The following is a 23,729-nucleotide window of genomic DNA, read 5'->3' as shown; positions in this document are numbered from 1 at the left end:
TTTTCCTGTTTCATATTTAGTTAAAAAAATATTCTGGTGTCAAAAACAAGTAACGTATAAGAACAACCTGTCTTGTTCATGTTTCTCTACTGTAGCTGGACCCATCAGAGTCCTTCTCAGGCTAAAAAACATGCCACATACTGGAAACCAGTATCAGGTGGCTTTCAGGTGAGGCTATGAAGAACTAAAACTCTACAATAAAAGAAGAAAGGCAGGATATTAAATATATGGATATTAAAACACTTCAAAAAAGGAGTAAACCCTTTATTGATCCAATTCTACAAACATTTTCAAATGTATTTACAAAAAATTAGGACATCTAAGAGAATTTGCAGAATAGTTTGCAAACTCTTTTATGAAACTATTTTTTATATATCTAAATAATATATATATTAAATATACTGTGGAAACATTAACAAAATCCGAAAAGCAGCAATGATGGGGGGGGGGGGAGAAGGAGACAAAGTTAATATGCAAGTACTGGGAGAAAAACACCGTAGGGGGCAAAGTGGAGAAATTCAGAGGTCAATGTAAAAATGAAGCTCAAGACGGTGTTATCCCAAAAAGCGGGTTTGTTTGCCCGGTGTGCAAAATGCCAAACTACACACAGAGCGGAGGTGTTATATTCAAGTGATTTTTATGCAAAGGTTGGTGCTAGGTGGTAACCCACAAAGCTAGCGCACCGCAATGAGAAACTACAAGGCATTTATACAGCTAGATGTGTCAATCACAGCTAATATTGACATGCCTCAGCTAATAATTGGTTAATTTCTTTCTCGCTTCGATGTAACAGTACAGCTTACTTTTAATTTACCACGCATGCTCATAGATTAAGGGACTTATTAGAGGGGGGCCAGTTCCTGGCCTGTGGGCCCGATTTTTGGTATTATAAGGATAGTTCCCCCATTGGGCATTTTGTTTTAGTTGTTATCGACGGCCCAATTAGTTGTTCTCCTTGACTACATACTTCATCACCCTGTTCTCAGCGGCTTCTGAGGCAGGATGTTTGCTTTGATCAGTCTCTCAGCTCTCTTCAAGGATATAGTCATAAAACAAGTGCTTCTCTATCTCTCAGTTTCTGTCTTTGGCCCTCAACTTCTGTTTTGCCAGGCTTGCTTATTTCATTGGTACGTCTTTAGCGGGCAGTTCCAAAAATTCCATTTTCTTAGGGATATCAACAGTGCTGGTCATTCCAACCACTGTCTGGCATCTGAACTCCCAAATGCCAAAATCCCATTTTCTTAGCGTTTCTCACTGCAGTTGTGAGAGTAGAAAAGATGTATGAGAGCTTTCCCCTTGATTCAGGGGGAAAACATGTATGAGAGCTTTCCCCTTGATTTCTGTGACTGTCGTGTTCCAGGGCCTTGGCACCCAGCTTGGCACAAACAGAATAATCATCAAGGCTGTTGCAGCAGAACTGCCTGTGTCTCTGTGGTCACAGAACTCCTCCCAGGAACACCCGGCTATCTTCTTAGCCAGCTCAGTTCCCTAAAGTTCTCCAGGCCTTTGGAAGAGTCTGGGTGCCTATGTTTAACCCCTGGCACCTGGTTTTGTAATGTTCCACAGAAGAAGGGCTTTCTTTACAGTAAATGGCCATTGAAGGACAAATAATTTTTACAGACATATTTACATCTCCAAGATCTTTAGGGACATTTGCCTGTTCTGCTGCAGTGCAGAAACATTTCCTGCTTTGGTCTCCCTTTACAGTAGTAGTCCATTAATTCCGAGGTTTAGTTCCTACTTTCCCAGGCCTTTCTTACTGGACATTTGTATAAGAAAAAGGAGCTGTAAGAAGAACTGCCAGTAGCTGCAGAATGGGAAATTGATACAACTGATGCACAGATGGAGCCTAAATGCTGAGGCTAAAAGCTGCTTTCCATGTTTTAGGTAGCCTATGTGAGAACAAGGAACAATCCTTGAGGGTCAATGGAAGGAACAGGTAAAACAGGGCCATTAAGAACATCAGTGAAGAAACAGCATTTATCACATCCTTAACATCCATTAATATGATTATGTCATACTGATAAGGTACTTTGACAATGCTGTCACATTATTGACAATGGAGAGCAAGATGACTAGGTGTGTTCTTTGTGGAGATGCAAGTACACAAGAGCTACACACATGGACTGGAGGAAATAAATCACATGATCACCCATAAATAAAAATGAAGGATGCAAGTTCTGAGATATTTCAGAAATCTAAACCCTCCAATTCCAACTGCTGCTAGAAGAAGAAATCTGGGAAAAGATCGCTCAAGATGAAAGTATAATGTGTGGCCCACTACAACTATGTCATAACTAGGCTGTCTGGATGTTAGGGCGGCTAAAGAAGAACCTCTGTATATGTCATGTGTAAATCTCCTTCCCTTTGGATCTTTTTAAAATCAGAACACTAATATACCACTGGAAACATGTAAATAATTAAAAAACAACTTTACTGCATGTTCATTATGCTATGCAAACTTAAAAGATGACAAGACCGCATGCTTCAAGATGACTGCCTCTCCAGTACAGCCTGTTTGCTATGTAAAGCTCAATACACTTGAGATGTAAAGCACTGTCTTGCAGACTACTTTGCCAGGTAGGTAACAGGAAAACTTGGTACAAGTTTGTAGCTGTCTGGGACTCATCAGTGAATTTATTTTCTAGTTTGCCAGCCTGTCATTCTTGTACATAAATGTACCGCCTTTTGATCTAGAAAACCTGCCTTTTTCTTCTGTGTCTTTCCCATAAGAGAATCTTTCAGTCAGATCAAATAGAGCCACCGTTTTGAAGTGGAAAGGGCAAGAGGATTGAATAACCACTGTCTAGGCATGAAGTTATGCAGCAATTCGGGTTTGCTTGTTTGCAAAGACAGCAATGCAGCACATGCAAACTGAATATTAGGAGCCCATGGATTCAGTCCTCTTCATGGTTTGGGTCTCAAGTTGAGTTCAGGTAGATTTCCTGACTGTCATTCAGGATGCTCCAGCTCCTCTGTGAACGTCAGAGTTCATGGGTTTCACCAGATGGACAAAACGTCATTTTTGTGTATCAGTCAGGAAAGTCCATATCACTATAGTCACCAAAAGATGACACAACTAGCACAGATACAGCTCCCCTCCTATTAAAACCACACCAGTTCCCTTCTGTATGTTGTGCTGATGTTACTATTCCCTCAGCCCACAGAGAGAACCTTTCTGTTTCAGTGGCATGAATGTGTTCCATACTTAGATGCTGTTGTTTCATGTTTGTGTTTAAACATGTACTAATTCATGGGCAGGCAACTCGACACTATAATAAAACTTCTCTTCTTGATTTTTCTTCCTGAAAAGTGGGTTTGTCTACCTGGTGTGCAAAGCACCAAACTACGCACAAAGCAGAGGTATTTTATTCAATTCATTTTTGTGCAAAGATGGGTGCTGGGTGCTAACTCCACAAAGCTGGCACCCCACACCAAGAAACCACAAGGTATTTATACAGTTAAATGTGTCAGTCGCAGATAATATTCATGCTGCCCAGCTAATAATCGGTTAGTTTCTTTCTCATTTCACCTTAAAAGTACAGCTCCCTTTAAATTTACCATGCATGCTGGGAGAGTAAGGGGCTTATTTGAGTATGGGGTTTTCTGCCCTATGGGCATGATTTTTAGTATTGTAATGAGGATAGTTCACCTAAAGGACACTTACTTTTAATTCTTATCAACATCCCAATTAGTTGTTCTCCTTGACCATACACTTTATCACCCAGCTTTCAGTGTCTTCGGAGGCAGGATGTTTCCTTTTGTCAGTCTCTCAGTCCTTCTTCAAGGATATAGTCATAAAACAAATGCTTCCTATCTCTCAGCTCCCTTCTCTGGCCTCCAAATTCTGTTTGGCAGACTCACATGGTTCATTGTTATTACTTAGCAGAAAATTCCATTTTCTTCAGGATATCAGCTTGGCAACAAGTAGTTGCATGCCAGCAATTAAATGGTGAGGTAACATTTGATCAGGACCCACCTGAATCAAGTGAGGGCATATAAATAAGGAAAAATGCAGGCTGGGTAACCAGGAAAAAAATGTGGCCCTTCAGAAAGATGACTTAGAAGGTACAACAGTTTATTTCAGGAGGTATGTAAATCCATGCCTGATTTGGGAGAGGTTTAATCTCAAGGAAGCTGAGGAAACTTCTCTCTTCAGCAAATCCACTTCTAAAATGAGCTTTGGAATACACATCCAAAATGGATAACATAGTCTTGTTTGTGATAGCAAGGAGCTCTTGGAGGGAAACTACTCAACCTTCAAGGTTTCAAGTTGAGGCTACCCCAGACACTTGTAATTCCTCTAGTAAATGCTCTAGACTACTTGTCTGGCTACTGGCATTGTTTAACTATATGTGCTGCAAGCTGTATGTTAAAAGTTGTCTTGGCAAAGCTATGCTCTCAAAAGTTGAGAGCCATTTGATAGCAGCAGAAAGGTGAGTTTGTAATTCACAAGCAAAACCAATTACATGAGCCAAACGAGAGTGCTGAGGCTTTTCTCAGGAATGGATAGCTCATTCTGTGTCAGGTAAAATTGTACACCAGTCAGTAAGACTGCATCAATCAATATTAAACTGTGGAACAGACCACAAGAATGTCTGCAATGGAGGGAGGTATAAGCAACTTTGTGGTCTAAAATAAAGGATTATCATTCCTTGTAGAGCAAGCAGCTAGAAAGCAAGCATAGGATCTGGGAGCATGCAGGGGAGATGTGGACAAATAGGTTTGCAAGGCTGGGACAATTCTTGGAGAAACACAATCAGATGCATAGAATGGGTCTGAGTTAAGAAGCTGCTTGCATAGTGTAAAACGCTGCTGTGTTTTGTTGTTAGTAACAAACAGTTCAAATAACAGCCACACAGTTAAAATCAACTTTTTGTCTTCCCCTCCTCTAACCCAAACTGCAGCCTGACTTTAACAGTACTTTCAGGCCTGACCTCACCAGCAACTGTAGTTCTGTCCATACGTGGCATCCCAGACTGCATTTGGATTGCATGCTATGTTTGCTCTCAACCTCAGCTAGATCCATGTTGTCCCTGAATACATTTCAGCGTTCCCTCTGGAGCTTCTGAAAGAGGCCTCAGTCTTTCACCTGAGTCCTATTAGCCTGTGCACACCCCACACACCCTTCTGGGCCACTCCCTTGAACAGAAATGTGTTTTGAGCTGGACTGAATAGTACATTTGAATGACAAATGAGCACTGAATTAACAGAACAGTTCTAAACTGAACTGGGGTCATCCTAGTTTGCTTAAACAAGGCAGATGACCGTTGTTAAATGGAGGCTTTCTCTGATCTAATTACATGCAATCAAGTACTACAGAGGAGAGATCACTGGATTATTTAATTTTCACAGCTACAGATTAGTAAAGCGGGAAATGGTCACAGTCTAATCGCATACTTCACCCCTGCTTAAGAAGAGTAGAAGAAAAACACTCAGTTCCTCCACTCAGTGATGTTCCTAATCAAAATTATTGGGAGTAAGAAGAGCTTTTTCCTGAGATTTTCCCCTTTCAGTTCTTTAGAACTGCTCCATGAGCTCCAAAAGCAAGGACTAAACAGAAAACTAGAGGGGAAAAACCCCACCCCAACCTTTCATTCCCTGTTAGATATTGAGCACTTCTAAGTAGAAGTTCGTTTTGTTTAATTTTGTTTGTGGATGACTGAGCTAATACCAAATAGGAATCAGATTTGGGCAGACATACCACTGTCTCCCAGATGCATGAAGGAATGTGTACACCAACTAAACAAAAGCAGAAGAATTTCTGTCTTCTGATGTGGGATTGTTCCAGCTCCAGGTGGTTTTGAAGCAGCTCGTACTTAATGCTCACACCTGAACTGAGTGCCTGTGGGACAGAGGTGAGATCTCATGAACGGCTGCTAGAAAAACATTTTGTTTGAGACCATCTTTGCCAGTCCACGTGAAGTAATTTTACATTTTTCAACTGTAGGAAACTGCCGATCTCATATCCAAATGAACCATAAACTACTGCAGCTATTTAAACCCAGGGTGCAGCTATTTAAGCCCAGGGTGCAAGTTCTGTGAACCTGCAGAACGCCTGTCATGCCACCCAGTCTGCAGAGCAGCTGGGATTGTTGGGAAGGGCAGCACAGCCCTGGGCAGCTCAAAAACACAGCTCCTGTGCACCAGAAAAACACAAATTTAACACCAAAGTACAGCTTAGCGTTCCCTGTGAAGTAGCTGCAAAGGCATTGTGTGTGGTCTTTGGGTTCCCACTGCTGCTACGAGCCTTGCTCTTGATTCCTGCCTGTCATTACTGTCTGTTCAAAATTGTCCCCAGGAAGGCTGTGTCGCCTTTTCATTTAGTAGAATTTGGGTGTCATTTATAGTAAGAAGTTCCCAGTGGCGGTACTATACATACTCTCCATTGGGATAGGTCTTAGTTTATGAAGTGTAAGTTCTCTGAACCAAATAGGCTATTACTGGCATGAGGATTTCTTACAAATGTGCTTTTTCATACACAACAGAACAGGAATGTAGAGAAAACAACCAAATTCTTACTCCTGTGTTTGTAAAGAAAGGTATTGTCCCGCTGTCTGGCATGTGGGGTCACAGCTGCAGCAGACAGGCCTGGCAGAAACCCCAGTTAAGCCACACATATCCCAGCTGCATTTCAGCATCCTTTTTCTCCTCCCTTTATCTTGCCGTGCCCAACAATCTGTGGCACATGCCTGATCGCAGCTGTGTGTCACATTGATAGAGATGCAGTCTAAGGCTTCAGAAAGGACACATCAGCACAGTATAAGGCCCCAGAGGCTTTTTTTTGTCATTGTCTCTTTTTTTTTTTTTTTTTTTTTTTTTTTTTGTCTGGAGCAGTTGATAGACAGCACGTGAGGTTAACTCATCTGATAGCCAAGAAGCAGCAAATGTGTTGGAGATGAGACCTGACAAACCCCTGCCACTTATGCCTCTGATCAGCATCTGGGAACTTCATGCCATTTCATGTAAGTGCCAGATGCTGACTAGGCAACGTGTTGGGGGTGGGAGGGGAAGTATTACAGCAAGGGACAAAAATCTGAAATGGACGTCTTTAATGGTCCAGCTGTTCACTTGAGCAGGGCACCCCTGCAGCACAGCGAACTATCTTTCCTCTGGCATATGCACCTATAGGTAGACTAGATCCATCTAGATCCATCTCAGAAAAGAATTCAGCTTGCAAGCATTAAACAATGAAATGTCTACAGTTAGAATCTGAACTTATATTAAAAAGGGTCTCATAGCATGTTACTTAACCAGAATGTAAAGTGGGTATCTCCAGTTAAGGCAGTTGGGCTACATCTGCTTCAGGTATTTTCTGTAATATAATAAATAAAATACACAGGTGGGGTCTTGCCATAGTGATGTCTCCTTTTACTTTTACGACCTTGAAAGAGTGGGGAAGCCAGCTCTCATAACTGTACAAGCTTATTACCCTTCAGGTAAAACTTCTTCATTATATTAGTACAAAATTATCAAGCATAAGAAAATAAATATGCATGTGGAAGACACAGCATGTGCTGTATTAGTGACAAACTAGTGGCAAACAGGACAGAAGTGGTGCAACACTGCATGTCAGAAAATATCCCCAATCTCCCTAAGCAAACATGTTTTAGCTACTTGCATCCTCCCCTTAGTTGAGATTAGTCTGTCTGAGAATAGAGATAAGATTGTCCTTGAAGGCTGATAAAAATTCTAGACAGAAACTGTTTTTAGGTGGGTTTTTTTTATCCCTAGGCGTTAATGAACTGTTAAGGGGAGTTATTATTTAAAGAATCCCAATTTAATCTCAAAGTCATTGGTCACAAGACACTTATTGGTTGAGAAGTGGAAAAAGAAAGTCATAGTTACCAGTTTGGTAAGTCTTGGACTGTAGAAAATTTACTGCTAATTTAAAAAGCACCTTAATTTCCACATAGCCTTAGCAAAGTGATACTGTGGGTAAGACAAGGCTCAATAATGTGATATATTTTGGGGAGAACCACATAAACACTCTATTTTTGTTTTGCTTCAGTTCAGTAAAATGCATTTTGTACAGAAATTAAACAGTTTTCATGCCACATCAGGACAAGACTGAGCATTGATAATACTGCTGTTCGGTGTTACATCAACTGAATGTAGACATTTGGTTCTATTTTCTTGCATTTTTGTATAGACCTAGTTTTCTCCTAATGATGAAGCTAGTGAGCTAAGGATCTCAGTAATGGAATGCTGAGTAGAAATGAGCAGATACCTGACTTTGCTGGTGGCTTGACATTCTACTTAAACCAGATTTCTGTTTGCCTTGAAACTCTGGTATCAACAGGAGGTGATCACGCCTTGCAAAATTCTGGCAGCTTCTCGGCTGTCCCTCACCAGACCTTGAGCTTTATGCTCTCGAAGGATAACAAGCTCGTCTTTAAAATCCGTCATCACACAAATATCTTAGGTTTAAACCATTGCTGGAATTTTTACAAGGTGCCATGGTTGCCGAGAGGCTATATTTGGCTGACGGACAAGTCCAGGCAGTTATCCGCTGCTTGTTTGGACAAGTTAGTTGTCATGGAAAATTAGCATTATGGTTGCTCTGCTCTAGCATATCTTTAAACACTATCTGCAGCGCTTGTGTTCTCTTAACAAATCTTTTCACTATTCAAATATAATTTTAAGATGTCATTATAGGCAAAGAAAAAACTGAGAATTAGAAATGGGAGAAATATCAACACAAAAACAAGTTAAAAGGCACAAATGAGCACTGCAAATCAAACTAGTACACAAAGGTGTCAGATCTATTAGCCAGGCAAGCAACACTTATTATCGTGTCCCTGAATTTACGTGGACTATAAGCAAGAGTCTCTGCCTTTATTAACCTCAATACTAACTGACGTAGTGAGGTTTTCTGTCACTAAGTTACGCTGCGGCTGGATTTACGGAAGTTAAGCTTGCCAACCAGAGCCTGTTTATCCCCAAACAAGGTCTGAAAGTTTCAGGAGGGGCGTTGAGGAAGCAGGGGGCCGTAGGGCTGCCACCGACGGGGCCGCGCCTCAGAGCTGCCGGGCCTGTCTGAGGGGAAGTCGGGGAGAAGTTCAGCATCCACACAAGGTTTTTTTTATTTTTTTTAGTAAAGTGAGGCTCCGTCGGGAACATCCATAATCTTTTAGGGCCACAACGGCCTGCCGCTGCCTCAGGCCCGCGCGCGCCGCTCCGCGGCCGTTGCCCCCAGCCCGGTAGGGGGCGCTAGAGAGACGAGCGGGCGGCGCGGCGCGGCGGGGCGGCTAAAATGGCGGCGTCGGGCGCGCAGCGCGCTGCCGCCTGGTAGGGCCGCCGGTCCTCCGGCCGCCGCGGGTCAGGGAGCGGAGCGGGCACGGCTGGCGGTGCGTGGGGGGGCTCCCGGCTCGCTCCGGGGGCAGGGGCTGAGGGGGTCGGTCGGGGCTTGCTTCTGGCCGATGACAGTGTGAGTGCGGGGGAGGGGGAGGGGCGGCTGAGGGAAGCGCTGAAGGAAGCGCCGCGGCTTCCGCCCGCGGGGAGGGGAGGGGGAGGGGAGCGGGGCCGGGGCCGGGGCGGGCCCGGGGGGTGGAGGGCGCGGAAACGGGGCTGTGCCTCCACGCCGTCGCCCCCCCCTCCCCCCCAGCTGCTGGCGGCCGTGGTGAGTCAGCGCCGGCCGCCGCCCGCCGTGACTCGGCAGCATCGCCACCCCTGGTCATGCTCGGGCATGTCGGGCCGCGGCCGGCGGAGGAGCTAAGCCCCGACTTGCCTCCTCTTAGCAGCGCTATATAAGGCCGGGCCTGGCCCAGCCGGACTCAGCCCAAGGTAGCTGCTGCTGGAGCCCGGTGTGTGGGCCGGAGGGGGGCGGCGAGGTCCGCCGGGGTGGCGGAGGGGGAGCCCGAGTTGTGCAGCTGTGTTCCACGTTTTGAGCTGGTTTTCCCCTTAATTGCAGGCAAATGTGCAATACCAACATGTCCTCCCTTACGGATGCCTCGTCTGTCACCGCTTCGGAGCAAGAGGCGCTGGTCTGTACCTCTGCTGGACGCGCGGGTGTTTCATGCTTTTTGCAGAGTTTTTTTTATCCGCTAATTCAGAAGGGCCGCTTTGCTCGGCAAGCGATGGTTAGAGAAAAGCCAGGAAATCCGGTGAAGATGGGACCTCTTTGATCCTGTAGTTGTGAAGCAAATCTTTTTCATTCGTGGTTGAGCGTTGAGGGTGATGGTTTAGGTCTAGACTCTGTTTCCTGGAGACCTTTGATGGTCAGGTTGCTTTCTTTTAACAAAAAGGATCTTACGGTCCGATTTGATCATGGTAAGTATTTTGTGGTGGAAACCGTTAACAGTTCATAACTGAAGAGTTGTGGAAGATCTGCATTGTGCAAAACGTACACTGTTTGTCAATTAATCTTGTCATTGCAACCGAAGGCTTTTGAATTTGGCATTTTCACTTTCTCCACTGTTGGAATTCGTAAGCAAGTGGTAATAAGAGTCTTCATTTGTGTTTATGGCTTTACATATCCAGGCTTTCCGTGATATAGTGACAGTTATTCTGTCCTGGCTTTCCACATAAGTTTTCCTGAGGATGGAAGTCTATGTGTTATACCTGAGATGCGAGTTAAAAACAGCATGTGTATAGTAACAGTTAAACTTCTTGTAGAACGGTAAAGCTTAAAAGTGTAGACTGAGAGCAGACTTCAAAAAAGTGAAGTAACAGGACAGCACTGTTGAAAGTTTGGGGTGTTTTTTTTGTTTTGGTTTTTTTTTGGGGGGTTCTTTTTTAAAGTCATAATATGTAGCTACCATCTGCTGTCAGATCGTGTGGCAGAAGAACTTCTTACTTGCAGGAGCCAGAGAAGGCTAGGGAGTAAAAGGATCTGAACCAATGGGTCTAGTTGTAGATTCAGAGATCTGAAACTCTGCTTTGCTCTCCTATGGTCACCTGTCATTTGTAGTTTAATAAGTTATTGCTTGCTTCCTTTATGAAACTAACACGTGCCGTGTGATCTAAATAATTCAGCACTTAGGAGGGGTTGAATAGACATCTAACGTTGTCCACAAGCTTGTTTATTGTTTTTATTATGTGTGATTCTTGCAGCTAATCTCTTGTTAATGCACTAAAACTTAACGTTGGTTTTAGCAGATATTTGAAATGGAATGTAAGGAGGTTCCCCACCTCTTCCCTTAAGCACTCATTTCTTGTCCAGTGATATTTAATTCATCATTTCCTATAAATTTATTTTCTATAATATTTTTTTCTTATTTTAGGGACTACATTAGGGTAGATAAATATTACCCTGTTCTTAGAATGGTTATGCTGTTGTTAAAGTGGCAATACTAGAATATACTGCACTGGGAACCCTCAGTGGCTCCACAGTTGTGGCAGCCCCTGCAGCTTGTTCTCACTTCCTGCACTGGTACTGGCACAGCTGATTGTCAAACAGTGCAGCGAATGGGATCGGGATGGTGGTCTGGCCAGAGAGGGGAAAAATAAAAGAGAAAATGTTTTCTGTTGTTTTTAACTTTTCCTCCTCTACCTCAGAAATTGCCATAGACTGGCTGCAGATCTAGCTCTGCTGGTACAGTGGGTGAGCGGGAGGCCATTGCGGAGGTATGAGTGATTGAAATCCGATGGAAAGGACAGGGTGTGCTTATCTCAGCTAAGGAAAGCCTTCAGAGGTAAAGCACCCCAGCTGGCAAATGCAAAACTGCAGCCCCAGAAACTGTCACAGGAAGAGACTAGGAAAGAGGTGGACCGGTGCTTGCTTTGGTTTGTGACTAGCACTCGACCTGAAGGTCACAAAGGTCCGTTTGCGTTCCTCCCTTCCCTTTGGGAGTCTGCCGTGACTAAAGGAGCAAAACGGAATTCCCCGTGACCCAGCCCTGTACTTGGAACCACCAAATGAGTCGTGTAGCTCAAGTCGAGGAATCTGTACGTACCAGGGAAAGAATGGGGTTTGAGCTAAGATGTACAAGAAGTTTAGTGTGATTGGGTTCATGTTATTTTCTTTCAATTTTGACTTTGCAAAGTGGAAAACTTGGGTGTGGGTAGGTTTGAACATAGTTGTGTGTTTGTATATCAGATTAATACAGAAGGAGAAAGCCAACCTGTATAAATAGTATTTTGTTTGTTGAAGAATCGGTACATACTGTTTTTCTTCTTCCCCACACAGGTTAAACCAAAGCCACTGTTGTTGAAGTTGTTAAAGTTAGCTGGTGCAGAAAAGGACACTTTTACTATGAAGGAGGTGAGAACTTTTAATCACTAAAGGTAGATTATGGTGAATACAGATAGATTGTTGTTTTGTATTGAGTGAATGGGGGGCAGTGTAGTTCACAGCTTATCTAGAAGATACTGAAACATTTTCCTGCTGACTTGTCAGCAAGTTTCTCAATATCTGAAAAAAAGTGTCTGGTCGTCAGTAGAGCAGCAAAGTACTTGGGGAACGACAGATGAAAAATCACAGCTCAAAGGGAGTTGTAGGCAATTCAAGTCAGAAGAGAAAATCTCAATGAATTTAATGTGTGTTCTTTTCCACTTAATAGAACCTGGGTGTTTAATGTCTGTGTATGTCATTTATTTTACAGGTAATATTCTATCTTGGACAATATATTATGTCTAAACAATTATATGATGAAAAACAGCAACATATTGTACACTGTGCAAATGATCTCCTGGGGGATTTATTTGGAGTAGCAAGCTTTTCAGTAAAAGAACACAGGTAAAATGGGATTTTTTTCTGAGTCTGGTTGTGAAATAATGGAGAACGTAATGCGTATGGCCTTTTTAAACTCTCTTCAGAGATGGTAAGCTCTCTTTTATGATTACATGTAGCTAACTTCCAAAATCTCTTTCTTTATTCCCGTCTAAGGCGACTGTATTCCATGATTTCCAGAAATCTGATAGCAATCAACCAACAAGGTAAGCTAGTTTGGGAGGACCTTTTGTTTTGGGAAATAGTAGCGGAAAATATAACTTACAGTAATGCGTCTTGCATGTTAGTGATCAGATAACATCAATCTCTCTGTAATTAGCTTTTTGGCTTTACATGCTACTGTCCAGAGCAATCACAAATAGTGAATCAAAGCAAACACTGTTTCTTCTGTGGAAGAAGAAAAACCCCAAAACAAAAACATGAACAGCATTTGCGTAATTTAGTCTGCCTAGAGCCAGACGGAGCACAATCAGAGCTGAACACACAGGACTCAATTGAAAAATTAGGCGTTTGCTTGTATTTCTTACAGATAAAGCCCTCAACAATGTAACAAGTTTTATATTAAAAAATTAGCTTCTTGAACTTGTGCCAGCAAGGAAGTCAGGACAAATGCTTTTTATGCTCTGTGTTAGTGTTCTGGTTTGATTTTCAAAACTGAATGCGGAGTACTTTTAGAACTGGTCACCCTCAGCTATACCGAGTCCTCTTTTAAAAGGTCTGTACACTTAAAAAAGTAGCTTTGTGGTAACTTTGTGGGTAGCCACTCCGTAAATGGAGAATTGTTACATACAGTCCTCTTTCCTGCAGTGTAAAAGTGCTCAGTACAGCTGTAATTGTTGGCTAATACAAGGAATGAATCAGAAGCGAAGTGTTGGAAGCCATTTTGTACATTAGAAATCCATAGTAAGACACTGTGTGTTCCTGATTCTTCCTAAACACAAATGTTCACCTGCTGAGAATGGGAAACGTGCTTTTTTTTATTATCACTTATTGTTGTGCTTGCAAACTTAAATCATACCTCAAATTCTTTTCTTGAAAGGTCATTTATTCCTTCAGAGTCTGTCTGGTAGTAAGCATATGTAATTAACAACAGTTTGTTTTTTTTCTGCTGTTTAATGTGGTTTTAATTCAGTGTTCCCGCAAGATGGTAACTAGTAAAATACACTTTGGAGAGGAAAAAGTGTTAAGTGTTTCCTCCCTATATTCTTTTGTATCTGCAGAACCCCAGCTAATGCACAGCCTTCATTTCAAGGCATTTATAATAAAATTCTGAACTACTCTGCAGTCAAGATTCCTTCTTCCTCCCCACTTTCCCACTTCAGTAATGTTACGGGCAAAGTGCCGCACATGCCTGAAAAGCAAAGGAACAGGGTTGTTGTTTCCATTGTTGCAAAATGTCTGGATTGTAAATTCTGGTTAGAATTTACTTTGTAAATGCTGTGTGCAGATAACTTCTCTCCCTTGCTTTTACTCTAATGTTTTTGAGCCTGAAATTGTCTTTCTGCTGTGCTGTATTATGGATTTTTGGTTTGGTTTCGTTTCAGACTCTACACTTGCTGACCCACCTGAGGAGGATGCCAGATTTCAGCTTGGAGAAGAAAATGTTCTGAAGGTGATTTTTAAATTTCATTTTTAAATAAATTTGTGAAATGTAAATTCTATTTAGTTTTGCATGATGGTGTCAGTGGCTTAGTTGCAATTAGCTGATTCTAGCCTCTTACCTTGTATTCATGCTCAGGCTTACTCAGTATTTCTGTTAACCAGGAGTCTATGCAAGAGTTGGAAGACAAGCAGACTTCATCAAACGTGACTTCCCGACCAACTACATCTTCTAGGAGGAGACAACATAGTGAATCTGGTATGTGCAGATTTATGATGCAGAGCTTTCAGTAGCATGGCCACTTAGGGAAAAAAGAAAAGTACGTTCTTTTGCCTTCCTGACTTTGAAAGATGCTGTGAGATACTATTCATGTTTCTCTGCTTATCTAAAACGCAATGTTGAGTCTGGAAGAAATGCACGATTCCTTGCATTGCTCCGGTATCACGTTACAGTTCAGATTTCTAGAACTGTTAGTAAGATGATGGAATAATTTGTTCCACAGATCTATTAAGCTTGTTCACATCAGCAGGACTTAATCAGTTGTGTTGTCTTCGTGATGAGAACACTTTTGTTTGAAATAGACTGCTGTAGTCGAATTCATTTCACTTCCCTCTGTAGACAGACACAAAATTTTACATTTTGTTTGCTCTCAAAAATCACTTTTCATTGGATTTCAACTGGTGGCAAAGACATCAAAGATCTGATAGTAACGTGGGATGATTTTTCAATGTATTTAGGTACCTGACCATTCCTTAAGCACTTCTTAAAAAGTCTTGCAACTTAAGCATCGTTATTTGTCTCCTCTTTCTCCTTACTGAGGTTATTCAATAATCACTGGCCAAAATGTGGGATGTTTCTTCCGATAATTAGCAAAAACCAGGCTGGTCAGCCTAAACCTCAATAACTTTAAATTCCTCATTGGAAGTGTTCTCTACAGTTCTACTTAAATACTATTCTGTGGAATTTCTTACGTTAGTTTGTTCCATCACTTACTTCCATTACCTCATGACTTGACGATTGTAATTACGGGGGCAGTGATAACCTTCTGTCGCTGCATAGACCTTCCTTTTCTTCAGTTGCTTGGGAATATCTCCCAGTTCCTCAGCTTTTGTGTAGTAGTTTTTTGTCAGTCCGAAACTGTGCTGCATTGCTGAGCGGTTTGCACTAAATTAAAAGAACGTTTAATGTTGTAACAAAAACTGGTGAAAGGATGGAAAGTCTCGGTTAAACATCACAACCTGTAATATTTAGGCATGATGCAGAGCACGTAAGGTCCTGCACTGTGCTTACTTATTGTAGGTTTGATTATTAACTCTTGTCTTTGCATCCATTTATTAGTTTGTTACAACCTTAAAAGTTCTTTTAATATAGTGTTTTTATATACACTTTTTTTCTAATTTATAGGAAATCTTCCTTTTAAACCACTATTCTTGTTAAATTGGGATGGTAGCGGCTCCTTTGGAGCCGCTTATATAGTGTATAGAAACCTTGTGGTGATACAGTATCAGTACGGCATGGAGCCATGACAACTAAATGAGGACAACGATGGACAGGAGCAACCCTTGGGCCTGGGGGCACCAAATTTGGTGGGGCTCTCAGGGCGGAAAAAGAAAAGAGAGGGGCTGAGCCAAGAAGCACCAAGGGAAAGTAAGAGAAGTCTCAAAGTATGTACAAGTGTTTTGTTCTCTTTTCCTTTACAATGAAAGATTCAAGACTTGAAGACTCGTGGATTGTCAGGGTGTGTTTTGGAAGGCAAGGGAGAAGCTGGGCGATAGAGGGTGGGTGCAAAAGGCACCTGTAGGGGGGCAGCAGGCTCTTACTGAGGTCTGTTGAACCAAGTTGTCAGGCCTCTTGGGGAGCTTTCACTCCACTGCACTTACATACTGACTTTGCAGTGCCTTTTTCAATACAATTCTTTCTAACCAAACACTCTGCAAGTCAGTGGAGCTGAATTTTGATTTACCCCAAAAATGCTGTCTCCCTACTCCTTATGCTGCTGCAGGTGGTTGTTTCAAAACCTGATGTATTTAAAAAGCATTGCCTTTTTGCCTTCAAAGCGAGCATACTTAGTAAACACAGCTTAAAGCAATGCTTTCAGAGTTCAATTTTCACTTAGTACGCCTTGAAGATTTTCCTGCTAGTGTGTGGTGAAAGTCGTAACGGTTTGTCACAAAAATCTGGTTGAGTAAATACAATTACATATAGTGCAACTGTTTAACTGCTAAATTTGTTGAGGTACCTGAAACTTGAACGTGAATGTACCTTGCCTAGCATGAGGTCCTTTGTATGCATGTGACACAGGAACTAGGTGCTCTGTCTCCCTGCAAACTCTGGGATGGACTCAGAAGCCCTCTGAAAGCGCCTTTCTGTCTACTGACTGTAGAGGGAGCTAGGACAATTCAGATCCTAACTGTATTCCTTAAAATTAGAAGGGATTTAATGTGTCATGTGTGAAGCAGAATAAAAATGCTTCCAAATTTGCAATTATTTTATTTCCTGCATGTGGAGACTGCCTTTTACAAGCTGTGGTGATGGGGCCAGTGGGGAAAGCCAGCCCCTGAAATACTGGTTTTGGGAATGTTTCACACTTTTCATGTTTCTCAATGTTTCTGTGTCTTCTTTAAGTAAGTTTTTGGTGCCTTTACTTTTTCCCCCCCATAAAATAATACTGAATTACTTTATTTTTCTTAAATTTCTATATAAGTAAATTATATTCTAAGCTTCTGTTAAGAATATTCAAAAATGCACATTGTATAGATGTTTGTGGAGTAATAAAAATTCTTGAATGTGCCCAGAAGAAAACTCTTCAGATGACCTGCATAGCGACAGAAGAAAGCGACACAAGTCAGACAGCATTTCGTTGACGTTTGATGAAAGTCTCTCATGGTGCGTAGTCAGCGGTCTGTGCCGTGAAAGAAGCAATAGCAGTGATTCAACAGATTCTCTTTCCATTCCTGTAAGTAAAAATATATTTTTTTTGTGGTACAAATTTTGCAGATTCCTCAAGTGCAAATATGCATCTTAAAACATCATGTTCTTGATTAAAAGCAGCAGCGGCTTCAGTGGTATCTGGGGAGAGAAAAGATGGTGTGTGGGTGGGGTGGGGCCTTTTATAGATGTGCTGACAAAGCTGAAGTGAAACTTAAAAATACTAACTCTGAATATTCTTTAAAGAGTAGATTCTTACTGCTTGGTGCAGTATTGAAAAAATGTGAGATACATTTTGTGTTCTAAAATAACTGTTTCTTAGCATGCTGAGAGAAGAAAAGCAGTCACAGATGTTCCATAATACAGAATAGCTGGTACTTCTGGGCACCTGGGGATTCTGGTACAGCTTTGGTAACTACATAGTAGTGCCCTGATGATGATGCTGTGTTCATTTTCCAAGCCTTTCCTGTTTTTTTTATCGTTGTTTTCAGCAAACACTTCACTTGAGGCATATTATCTGTGGTTAGGTTAAGTCACAAAGAGCTAAACTAACAGTACTGCTAGTGTTATACTGTATTCTGAATTGTCAGAGCTAACGCTGTGTCTTCATTCTCGGTATTTTGTAATTGTTTAGCCACTGTCTCAAATCAAGGTTAACAAAGCTGATGAGAATAGAAAATTTAATGACGTGCAGCCAACAGGCACACCTTCCTGCATCTGTTCTTTCACTTCTTAGGAGAGCCTTTGTGAAATAGTAGCAGCAGTCTTCAAGCTGTCTGTAGGTTGGCTGCAGCCTCTATTGCAGAGCTGACAAAAGGCATTGAGATCTGGCTTTATTATTACCTACCTTTGATTCACTTGTCTCATAAAAGATGTTCTATCTAACAGCAGCTGGTCTCATTTCTTCTAGAGCTAATTAAACTGCTCAGTTGGGTTTTTATCTTATGAGCCATTTAACAGTAATGGTTATGGATATGGACTAGTGAGGTTGACTGTGTGCTTTCTCTTCTTTTCAGGATCTTGATGCCAGTTCACTAAGTGAAAACTCTGATTGGTTTGACCACAGTTCTGTTTCAGACCAGTTTAGTGTAGAATTTGAAGTTGAGTCTATTTATTCAGAAGATTATAGCCATAATGAAGAAGGACAGGAGCTTACAGATGAAGATGATGAGGTACGTATTTGTTTTGTTTGGGGTTGTTTTTTTTGACTTAGTGTGTGTGGGGTGGTGAGAAGGGGAAAGAAACTTATAGGAATACTTCATGTTGAGATTCCAGCAAGAAGTAGTAACTCTTCAGGTTTATTTCAGGACTGTGTGTGCTATGTCACAAACTGCACCTAGTGGTTCATTAAATCAAATTTACATGCCTGTGCAGCTGGGTCACCGTTATACACCCACCGGGCAGTAAGCAGAGCAGTGCTAAGGCTTTCTGTAGGCTCTGAAACAGACTCCTGATGGTCTGGAAAAGTCTGTCTGTTTAACTTCACTCGCTAGCTGTTGGAGTTGATGGCATTATGTGCACGTGAGTCTGTTCCTCCATTTTTAATTGCAGAAGTATGTGTAGAGCTTTGATGACACTTTCAATAGTGAATTAAAACTTTCCTAGTAACTCTTTGATTCAGAGGTATCCCCTTGCATTCACTTTCATGGTTATAAATTTTACATAGAGGTGCTGAAGCACAATTTTAGAAACTTTCATGAGGAGGCAAGACAACAGTAGAATTGTGTTACCATCATTGTCAAGAGATCTAGATATCTGGAATGTCAGGAACAAAGTGGGAGATGATTTTTTTTTTTTTTTTTCCTGGGTTAATTTTCTGTTACTTCAGAGGTGAATGAGTTCATGGCAAGATCGGTAAAGCACCGGAGGCAGAACTTGCCAGGGGCGTACCCAGCCGTACTTGAAGGGCTGCATGGGGCTGACTGTACTGATGTGTGCCGGGTTATAGTGCTGCGGAGCGGCACCCTGAGATAAGGCAGGGATTTGGAGGAAGAAAGGATCGAGGTGTGCCCCTGCCCCCAGCGGCAGTGTTGGGAACTGCAGAGTGGTTGAGGTTGGAAGGGGCCTCTGGAGGTCATCTTATCCCACCCTCCTGGTTCAAACTGAGCTGGATGCCCAGTGCCATGTGCTTTTAAATACCTCCAAGGATGGAGGCTCCACAGCCGCTCAGGGCAACCTGTGCCAGTGCTCAGTCACCCTCACAGTAAGAAAGAGTGTCTCTGGATGTTCAGACAGAACCTCCTGTGTTTTTATTTGTGCCAGTTGCCTCTGGTCTTGTCACTGGGCACCACTGAAAAGAGCCTGGCTAGCCTGCTTTATGCCCTACTTCCAGTTATCCATGCACATTGATAAAATACCCCCTGAGCTGACATCTCCAGGCTGAATGGTCCCAGCTCTCTCAGCCTTTCCTCATGTGAGAGCTCCTCCAGTCCCTTAATCTTCTTAACAGTCCTCTGCTGGACTCTCCCCAGTAGCTCCGTGTCTGTGGTGTACTGGGGATCCCAGAGCTGGGCACAGTGCTCTGGGTGTGGCCTCAGCAGTGCTGAGCAGAGGGGAAGGATCACCTCTACTCTAGAATGTGGTACCTCCTCTCTGTCTGGTCTAATTTCTTCAAAGTGGTATTACAAGTGTGAATGGAATTCTTTTCCCCCAAACCAGTCATCAGATTTTGTGGAATTACCTGCTAGGATACATTAACATATATGCACTATTTATTACATTTGATTAGAAGTCTATTAGAAAATCTATCAGATTAAAAATCTATCAGATTTTTAATTGAATGCCAAAAATCATTTACATCAGGTTTTTTCTTTTTACTTAAACCAGGTGTATCAGCTAACTATTTACCAGGATGAAGACAGTGATGCTGACTCATTTGATGAGGATCCAGAGATTTCTCTAGCTGTGAGTAAAAACTTGGCTGGCAAAGCATCATAAGTTGGGTGGATCAAGAGTACATCAAGGTAGATCAGAGTAGATCATGGAGTATAGATAAATTCTATTGTTACTAGTGTGGGTTGTTTTTTTTTTTAAATTGATTTTTGCTTGCATGCTTGAAGATTCCAAGACAACGATTTAATTACTGAATCGTGACTATTAAGGAACCCTGATATTTAAAAAAAAATAAATCAGTAAGGTTCCTAATCCATTTAAAAAAATACTAATTTACGGTTTCAGTGACTTCAGGGAAGGAAATTATTTGAAGCCTAAATCTGACTTTTTGCACAAAATGCAAAACAACAACAAAAAAATCTTAGTATGTTTAAGGACTCTTCCTGTAAATGGTAATACCAAGTTTTATTGTCCAGCCTGAATCTGTAGCATACAGACGTGAAGGCAAACATGTTTTCAGAAAAGTACTGTAAAATTAATAGATTTTGAGGCATTTTCTAAATTATATGAGACCATTCTTGAAGTATGGGAAGAAGTTCAGGGGTTTGAGGTAACATCCGTAGATGTTTGTGAGAAAAGCAGACACTAGAAATAAAAAGCTGTGTATTTTTATTTGTACTAGCTTTTCACAATCAAAGCTTGAACAAAGGCTGTTGTCCAAAACTGTCTGAAACGTTCCAGTCCCTTGATGGTCTGTAGGACCGAGGGTCTTCACTATGTGTGTAGAACACGGGGCTAGCCTCCGTCTGAAAGCATAGCGCTGCTTGTGTATGGAAAGATAGGTCAGTACCTTATTTTTAGGAATTCAGATTGGTTTCTGAAGCTTTTGATGTCACCGATGATATCTGGGACTCAAACCAAAAGTGCTTTGAGTCTTCTAAATGAGTTTTGGTTTGGTGTTTTTTTGTTCTCATTCTCACTGCGGTATGGATTATTTCTAAGAAGTGTCCCTCCCCTTAAATGGAGTTTTTAAAGAGTGTGTGGTGTATTTTCAGTGTAGTATATGCAGTAACCTCAGTGATGCAGCCTTTTTTTTTTTTTCCTAAATGGCCGATGGACTCTGTTTCGTACTACTGTGTCAGAGTGCCCTCACCCGGCCGCTTTGCACACCAACAGCTTAGCATCCCACAGGTTAACTGTCCCACCAGTCTGGAATAGTTTCCATTTCTATTGTTGGAAATAATGGGAATGGTGACCATTTGATCAGAAAGAAATTTTCAGGAGGCTTTCTGAAGACTTTTGTGGCCTGGTTTCTTCAATTTTGCCTAAGTTGTTAATAAATCATTGTTGTTCTACCTCTGTTTTTATTTCACAAATCTACTGCAAGAAGTAAGTCAGTCAGAGAGTCTTTTAAAACTCAGACTATTTTAATTTAGAACCATAAAATGGGACTAAACACAATGGAATGGGACCAGACACAATGGAATCTTTAAATGATACACAAGTTGATAGATCCAGATAACTGTTATTTTGGCAGCGATAAATTGTTTATAATCTCTGAATATTTGAGTTGTAAGCATTCCAAGTAGCTTAAGCTGTTCCAACCTTTAATTCACTGAAGGATTACTGGAAGTGTCCGGAATGTAACGAAATGAATCCTCCGTTACCACGACATTGCCACAGATGCTGGGCCCTTCGGGAGGACTGGCTTCCAGATGAAAAGAGTGAGAAATCAGTAAAGAGCAAGTTAGAAAGCTCCCTCCCCCTGGAGTCCGAAGAAGGTTTTGATGTTCCTGACTGCAAGAAAGTGAAAATGACTGAAGATAAAGAACCAGCTGCAGAGGAGAACGAGGAGAAAGCAGTACAAACTTCCGAGTCCCAGGAAAGCGAAGATTATTCTCAGCCATCGACATCGAGCAGCATGTTCTGTAGCAGTCAGGAGGACTATAAGGAGCCCGAGAAGAGAGAAATGCAAGACAAAGAGGAAGGCGTGGAATCCAGTCTACCCATTACCAGCATAGAGCCCTGTGTCATATGTCAGAGCAGACCTAAAAATGGCTGCATAGTGCATGGCAAAACGGGACACCTCATGTCGTGCTTTACGTGCGCAAGAAAGCTTAAGAAGAGGAACAAACCCTGCCCGGTGTGCCGGCAGCCCATACAAATGATTGTACTAACTTATTTTAGCTAGGTGGGTGGTGACTGGAAAGCAGTGGATGGAACTTCATAAACTGGTTAAGAGAATAAGAAACTATTTTTGTATGCTTATTGGGGAAACTAATATTTTGGCTCTCTCTGCAATTGGTATGAGAAGTAATTGCTGAAGTAAATGCACTGGAATTGTTAAGAAGTTAGCCTAATATTCCTAAGTCAGCTCAAAGGTTTTAAGTCCCGCTCAATAGAAGTAACCAATTCCGGCAAACTGCCTGCCTTTCCAAGTGTTTCGTGTTCCATACAAGCTAGTAACCATTGGCTTTGCTGGACTAAATACATTAAAAACCCGAATTCAGTGATTACAAAAGACGTGCTGAAGAGCTCCTTAATGTGAGTTCCTCCTCTTAAAAAGATGCTCCAGATTCCAGTATCTGTTGCCTGGTGAAGACACCAGGCTCAATCGGAACCCTCTGAATAAGTCAATAAAATAAATAACTAGAATCTTGTCTCCCTCATTCCCAAAACTTGAATTCCTCCAAGTAACCAAATGATGGGGGAGATCTTACCTGGAAGTGGGGGAAGATGCAATAGAAAATCATATAAGGTTTTGGAAATATAAAGGGGTACTGCATGTCTCTGATTTTTGTAGTGTGTGTAGCAAACTGCAGGGCTGTGTGCGTCCTGAGAGGTCGCTGATCCAAGTTCAGTCTTAGGGTTGTCTCTGAAACATCCTGAGAAACCGGCTTTTAAAATGCTTTGTGGGTTTGGAGGTCTGTACTGTCCTGGCGGTTGTTTTCAGCAGTGTGAGAAAGGGCTGGAAGGGGCCAGGTAAATGAAGGAGATGCCATGTAATGTCGAGTCAGGCTGTATTAGGGGACATTCTTACTCTTTTTCTACACTCATTTTTGGTTTCAGCGGTGTAGCATGCTGCTTGATCACTACATTCACTTGAATAAAAATAGTAAGGCCAAAAAAGTCCACCTTCATCTGCAGAAACAAATACACTGTGCCGTTCTAGTTCACAAAGGCGTTCTTTAAATTCTGTAGTCTTTCCAACTTAAGCTGGTTTTTATCCGTATCACAAGAATTCTGAAAAATCTGTTGCAAGGTGTTTGGCCAACTGGAAACTGGTCTCGTTGGGCCTGTCCTTTACTGCTTTTAGCCCTGGTCTCCTCACTGTGCTTTGCCAAAAACTGTGTGCAACTTACCAGTGCCTTTATTAAGGCGTCTGTGCAGCGACTCAGTTCTGTGGTGCCTTCAGAGTAGGTAACACGAGTATATCTCCACAAGTTGAGGTACCTTCAGGGCGTAGTTAGACTGCTTGTCTGAGCTGTTTTTCAGATGGAGAGTTTCTGTACTAGCGAGGTGTTTATTTCTTTGGAAAACTAGGTTACAAGAGGAATTGTATGTTTTTAGCACCTTTTAGTTTTACAGGTAGTTGCTGATAGTCTGCCCCATAGGGAGTAGCAAATAGGTCATTTCGGCATGGGGGAGCACCAAGAAGGGAGACGTAGCCTAAATGCAGGAATTGTGCTGCATGAC

At 41.9% G+C, this 23,729-nt stretch overlaps 1 protein-coding gene across 7 annotated transcripts; it reads left to right on the top strand.

Annotated features, from left to right (window-relative positions):
- Window positions 1-9,058: 9,058 nt before the first annotated feature.
- On the top strand, window positions 9,059-22,696 carry MDM2 (MDM2 proto-oncogene). Of its 7 annotated transcripts, none has more exons than XM_075080838.1 (11): window positions 9,059-9,078; window positions 9,914-9,986; window positions 12,131-12,205; window positions 12,546-12,679; window positions 12,830-12,879; window positions 14,218-14,285; window positions 14,438-14,531; window positions 17,069-17,229; window positions 18,218-18,373; window positions 20,028-20,105; window positions 21,655-22,696. In XM_075080838.1, the coding sequence occupies exons 2-11, from the start codon at window positions 9,918-9,920 to the stop codon at window positions 22,222-22,224; spliced, it is 1,455 nt and encodes a 484-aa protein (XP_074936939.1). In that variant the 5' UTR covers window positions 9,059-9,078; window positions 9,914-9,917; the 3' UTR covers window positions 22,225-22,696. The 7 variants fall into 7 exon arrangements, with proteins under 7 accessions (XP_074936939.1, XP_074936940.1, XP_074936935.1 ...); XM_075080839.1 differs by lacking the exon at window positions 9,059-9,078 and adding an exon at window positions 9,216-9,350 and having other exon boundaries at window positions 17,072-17,229; XM_075080834.1 differs by lacking the exon at window positions 9,059-9,078 and adding an exon at window positions 9,216-9,350.
- The last annotated feature ends 1,033 nt before the right edge of the window (window positions 22,697-23,729 follow it).

Source organism: Phalacrocorax aristotelis, chromosome 1, assembly GCF_949628215.1.
Source record: "Phalacrocorax aristotelis chromosome 1, bGulAri2.1, whole genome shotgun sequence".
NCBI classification, from domain to species: domain Eukaryota; kingdom Metazoa; phylum Chordata; class Aves; order Suliformes; family Phalacrocoracidae; genus Phalacrocorax; species Phalacrocorax aristotelis.
Note: the sequence above shows the minus strand (reverse complement) of the source record. Positions and strands in the feature narration are given on the sequence as shown.